The sequence below is a fragment of the Lolium rigidum genome, chromosome 5 (genome assembly GCF_022539505.1).
Source record: "Lolium rigidum isolate FL_2022 chromosome 5, APGP_CSIRO_Lrig_0.1, whole genome shotgun sequence".
In the NCBI taxonomy this organism is placed as follows: Eukaryota; Viridiplantae; Streptophyta; class Magnoliopsida; order Poales; family Poaceae; genus Lolium; species Lolium rigidum.
Genome location: NC_061512.1, coordinates 211,450,898 through 211,457,067, shown reverse-complemented (window position 1 = coordinate 211,457,067; position 6,170 = coordinate 211,450,898). Strand labels below are relative to the sequence as shown.

At 48.6% G+C, this 6,170-nt stretch overlaps 1 protein-coding gene across 1 annotated transcript; it reads left to right on the top strand.

The window, feature by feature from the left end:
- Positions 1-413: 413 nt before the first annotated feature.
- LOC124657031 (protein GAMETE EXPRESSED 1-like) lies at positions 414-2,806 on the top strand. Its single transcript, XM_047195662.1, has 5 exons — positions 414-1,483; positions 1,591-1,717; positions 1,826-2,012; positions 2,105-2,261; positions 2,374-2,806. Exons 1-5 carry the CDS (start codon positions 414-416, stop codon positions 2,678-2,680), a joined length of 1,848 nt encoding a protein of 615 aa, XP_047051618.1. The 3' UTR covers positions 2,681-2,806.
- Positions 2,807-6,170: the final 3,364 nt, after the last annotated feature.

Below are 6,170 nucleotides of genomic sequence, written 5' to 3'. Positions count from 1 at the left end.
TGCATCTCTAGTGCCTTGCCGGCGAAGAAACGCCGAGCACTATTTATATGCCCGGCAGGGACCCCCTTCCCCACCGTTGCGCTTTTGATCTTCTCTTTTGGGGATCATCCCCTTCCTCTGCATTTTTGCTGCGCGAATTGCACGATTGGACTAGTTGCGATTCTGTAGTTGGGTTTTAGCCTGGTTGAGTAATTGGCATCAAGAACTTACGATTTCGATCCTTCCTCTTTAATTTGGTAATCAATTAATTTGATCCAGAGTGTAATTCGAGCATAAATAAACGATCTGTACCCAGCGAATACGTTTTTAAATCTTGCCTTCTTCTTGGCAGGGAGGGTTTTGCAACGAAATTAACCTGTGAATCAGGTTCTCCAAGATCAATTCTTTCTGACCGGTGACAGATTGATCGCGCCATGAGAAGAAGCGCGTGGCTACTGTTGCTGATCGTAGCCTGTCTATGCCCCAGGCAGAGCTTCTCATGGAGCATTTTCTCGTCGTCGTCCTCGTCCTCAGGGACGGCGAACAACGCCCGGCCCCCGGTGATGGAGCTCGACGGCGCGGTGGCGGACTTCTCCATGGACGGCACCACCAACCCACGAGGGCTGAAGCTGCTGGAGAACGCGCGGAACAAGCTCGCGGGCCCCAAGAACTGCTGGCACGAGGCGTACCGGAACCTCTTCGCCAGCTGCGGCGAGATCATGGCCGACAAGGAGCGGCAGGCGCGCCTGGCCTGGCACCTCAGCAGCTGCTACCAGGAGGATTCCGGTCGCCCGGCCTTCCCGTCCTGCACCGCCAGCTCCGGGATGGTGCACTGCCGCAAGCGGCTCAGCGACTCCGAGAGCAAGGTGTTCCTCGAGTTCTTCCTCGAGACCAACACCCTGTGCCACCAACTGCAGGCCGAGGCCTTCAAACACAGCACCGAGCGGCTGGTAAACGACCTCACCAGGTCCTCCAAGTCCGCCGAGGAGAAGCTGGAGGTGATCGAGGACAGGTCCGAGCAGATCATCAACGAGTCTGTTAAACTGCAGGAAACGCTCACGTCGATCGAGGCGCAGACAGACCGCCTCGCCGAGACGTCGAAGGACGTCGCGACGCAGATCGACGACGTGCTGGCCCACTCCAAAGCCATCTCTGATCAGTCCAAGGAGATCGCCGCCTCGCAGGCGACGCTGAAGGAAGGGCAGGCCGAGATGAGGGAGAAGATCGACGCCGGCATGGAGCGCATCCAGGAGTCGTACGCGAGCCTCGGGAGCGGCATGGATAAGCTGAAAGACGAAGCCGTTGATATTCAGAAAGAGATACGGAGTGTCGGGGATTCCATGTCGTCCAAGATGCAGGATCTGCAGGGCACAGCTGATGAGATTGGGAGTGTGACGGGAAGATCGCTCGAGAATCAGGCGCAGCTGTTGGATGGACAGAATAAGGCCATGGAAGGACTGAATAGTCTCTACAGCTTTCAGTCGCAAGCTCTCGAGGAGAGCAGGTACTGCATCTCTAATCTAATTTGCGAATGTTTTTCTATTTAAGTCTGCAGTTCTCATCCTTTGACTGAAAATTATGCTGATTTCTTATCTGAACAAACAATTGTAGGGAAACGATGGAGAAACTTGCACAGTTTGGGCAGCGTCAGCAGGAAGAGTTGCTGTCCAAGCAGGAACAGATCCGGGAAGCACATGATCATCTCATCCAAAATTCACACTCCATACTGGAAGCCCAGGTTATTATAATTTTCTCATGATTTAAATTCATTTGGTTACATAATTCAAGGATTTAAGTCTTCAACTGTACTAGTAGTATAGATAACTGAACTTTTCTGTGACTGCAGGAAGAGTTCAGAGCAAAGCAGGCCAACATCTTCGCCGCGCTAGACAAGCTTTACATCCTCCACAACGCAATTCTCGCCGAGTCTCGCTTCATCAAGGCCTTCTTCTTCTACTGCTGCATCGTGTTCCTCATCTACATGCTCACCAGCGCCAAGCAGACATTCAGCATCAGGGGCCAACTTTACTTCGGTAAGAAAAAAATTCTTTCACATCTCTACTACAGTACTACGTACAACATCTATGTTGCATCTTGTTCAGTTATTAAATGTTTGTTCCGTCAGGTTTGTGCATCACGCTTCTGTTAGAGATGGGCCTGATCAAGATCGGAGCAGGGGACTTCGACAACCAGTACTGGGTCCTGTCCAAGGTGTTCTTGGTCAGAATGGCGTTCCTCGCCGCTGCAACTATTCAGATACTGCACTCCATATTCACATTCAGGTGAGAAAAAACCAATAAACTTCCAGATCGCACACCTATACATTTGAATCTTGTTTATCGTTTCTTGCAATGCTAATGTTGTCGCGATCTCTAATCTGTTGAATTATCTCAGGGACTACGAGGTACTGAACCATCGGCTGCTGCAAACACTGGTGGAGAAAGTCCGGACGCTGGAGGAGAACGCGGGCGACAGGATGCTCCCGTACGGTTCAGAGAGCGATGAGAGCCTAGGGAACTACTCGTGGGTGTTCGACGAGCTGACAGACGAGGCGGACAGCAAAGGCGACCCCAACTACGCCTTGCCGGAGACGATTCGCCGGAGGTACAACAACAACGCCTTGCCGGAAGAGGTCGCCGAGAACTCCATCACGACGTCCATCAGCCGGAAGTACAACCTGCGGCCGAGGAGCAGGCATTGATGATCGCTCTACTCTGTCTTTTGTATCTTAATTAGGCCGCGTGAGTTTTGCACTAATTCGGATATGTGAGTTTGGTTTTGCCCTCCATTTTTTCGAAAACTCTTTGCTTAGCGCTCCGTTTGAGAATATCGGATATGTATTTCATCCACACAGATATTGACCAAGTTTACACCAAACTGAACCTACATTGATTGCATATATAAGCTCTATAAGTGAAGTTTCATGCCTGTTCACCCGTGAATGTGTGTATGCCCATTTCGCATTTTTCGGTTATGTATTTGACCACTGTTTTATCATGTCCAAATGCAAGTGCATCGCCCTCCTTTTTCAATCAGCCTGATTTTTCATAATTGGACTAACTAGTCATCTATATTGGGAGTGTGTTTGCATTGCAAATGCATTATGATAATCCTAGTTTGTACCACTCACTATTGTCTATTTTAGTGTTTGTTTGGTCGCATTGTCCTTCTTAGGCTAATTGCTCACAACCAGTTAAATGAACACACAAAATTTGCACCTAACATGTAGAGAACTTCCCGCTTCACGGTAACCCGCTAAAATTTCAATACGGCATAGTTACCAAAATATTAGAGGTTGTTTTGCCACTATGTCAACAACATTACATTTTTAAATGGTCCAGTGACACCTTAATTACAATGACATAACGATAAGTAGCATATTAGAGGGAACATTTTCATCTTCATTTTCTCCTCTTCTATGTCTTTATCTCCTTCCCTAACTCTGTGGTTGATAAACGCTCTTCCATAAAGTCATGGCTGATCAACACTTCATTATCCCTATCTCATGTGTTTCCAACTGATTTTTTCATATCACTTTCTCTTCATCAACTTTGACTTCACCGCGCTCTCCATCTACTTGTCCTTGCATGTCACCTCTGTATTTCCCTCACCACCATTCTTTGACATAACCTATTCCTAGATGCATTTGCCACCACTGACTTTTTGGCCCTTCTTTTCAGTTTTTTTTTTGAACAGAAGAAGGGCCCGAAGGACCCCGACAACCCTTATATTAAGATAAGATCGGTACATCTTACAAAGAGATCCAAAGGATACAGAAAATTACATATCAGTCCTTGACTTCTGCAAAGAGGACCCGGACAACCTAACGAAGAAATTGGTCGAGTCCAAATCAACTCCCGCACGGGCACCTCGCCGCCGCCAGGTACTACACCGCTCAAGACGACGAAACTTCCATGGCAGAACACCATAGACACCGTGAGGAAGAGGCATTGTCTCCCACTAGGCACAGAGGCCGGGAGGAAAAAGAGGGGTCGCCATTCGACCAGAAGGAGCAACAGCAGTGGGAAGACCGCATGTCGACCAGAGCAGCGGGCGGCATAGCCTCCGGAAAAGGCCGCCCTTCGACCGCCGTCATGGGTTGCGTAGCTTGCATGGAATCGTTGTTGCTGATGAGCACCCTCGACTGCAATCTCAAGAACGCCAGGCCTTAAATCCTCCTTGGAAATCGAAGCTTGTTGACTAGGATGATAAAGCACCGCCTGATTTCCTGCGGATCTTCAAACAACACAACAACACGGTACCACCGATCTTGAGGATTCCCTCCTCCCTTCGCCACCATGGCAACCAGAGGAGACAAATCGACAAAGATCTGAAGCACCAACATGCTTATTGACAAGAGATTCATCAAGCCTAGCCCCCGCAGCCACCACCTCCACGGAGGCCGGGAAGGGACCGGCCCAGCGACCCACAGTGGCGTGCGATGACGATCACGAGCAGAGCCATAACGGTATAAAGCCGAACTATGGCATAACGCACGAAATACACAAGGGGAAACCACCTAAATCAAATTCTACCAAAGGAAAGCCAGCCACCAACTCCATCTGCACGGCGGACGCCAAAGCTGCCAGAGCAAAGAAAGAGAAGGGGTGGTGGCGGAGAGCTAGAGTCCACTCTCAAGAGGGAGAAGTAGAGGGAGGAGCCGCTCTCGTAAGAGTGACCCCAGCCCTTCTTTTCGGCTCTCTATCTCTCTTCCCAATAGTAGAAAATTGCTAATAGGGGTCACCATGTACGTGGTGTGTTAAATTTTGTACACGGGACATGTAATATTGGTCGCGTAACACATTTTGGTGCGCCACTTGTATCGACGTACCAGTGGTGTGGCCGAATAAGTGCCACACCACTGGAAAGTGGACCCTACAAGCCTACCCAATTCATAGTAGTGTGGCATTCTGTTTACACGCCACTAATATTTTTATTGAGATGTTTTGTGGTACCTCCAAATGAACCAGATCGGTTCGTTTTGGTCAATCCGATGGATGTTACCGTTTTCTACTCGTACATAAAAGAGCGCAAGTAGAAATTCTACTTATCACGTCCGGAGGCAAAATCTCTAGCAGGCCGAAGAGATCGCCGGCCCAATACAGCCCATCGTGCCTCACCACATTATTTTTATTCCCGGTCGAACCCTAACATTCCCCCACCTCCCCCCTATGGACCACCCGCCGGCAATGCCATGAAGTACCAGACGGCGACACCATGAACTACCCGCCAGCGATGCGGCCGGGGAACATGGGCGTGGCCTTGTCTGAGAAGTTGGGTGCTGCATCTCCGGCCACCGGTCGTCCTACACTTGGGCAGCACGCGCGCGGACGGAGTCGATGCGCTGTGCGGCTGGCCACATGAATGATTTAGGCGCCGCATCTCTCGGTCACCAGCGCCTGGGACATTGGGCCTGGATTTCCAGCCTTATGCACCATGTCATAAGACGTTTCCAAAAAAGAACTTCACAAATTGATCCAAATATAGGGAGGGGGAAATGCCCCCCCCCCCCCCCTCCCCCGGATACACTAAACGCTGTCAGTGTTCCATTTCCTGGTTGAAATGTCTACTGATTCTCTATTGGCCCAATTATAATCTTATTTTCTTTAGTAAACCCACTTGTTTTAACATAAAAACAAGTGAGTTTACTAAAGGAAATAATGGTGTGCGAGTTGTGGCAGCCTGATCGACCTGTTTTATAGCATGAGCCCGTGACGCTTGTTGCGCCTACATTATTAGTCCGAAGATAAAATGGAAAATAGAGATTAATGTCACTGTCGCCGAGACCAGAGCAGCTTGTTGCATCGTCCTCCTTTTTCAATCGGTCTTTTTTCATGAACTGGTACGGCAATTAGCTTATCCAAAAGTAGTTCCAGATGGTGAGAAAATACGAGCTATACATTTATACTTGAACATCTACTATTCACTGTTTTCCATTAACTAGTCATCTGTATTAGGAGAGTGTTTGCATTGCAAATGGATTGCGATAATCCTAGTTTGTACCAATCAGTATTGTCTATTTGAGTGTTTGTTTGGCCCGTATTTTCCCTTTTGGGATAATTTTTAACAACTAGTTAAATAATCACAAAACTGATGTGTTCACCGGCCATAATTTCCACCTAACAGTATGAGAACTTCAAGAAAACCCCTAAAAATTTCAATACGACAATAGTGAACAACAATTTCAATAC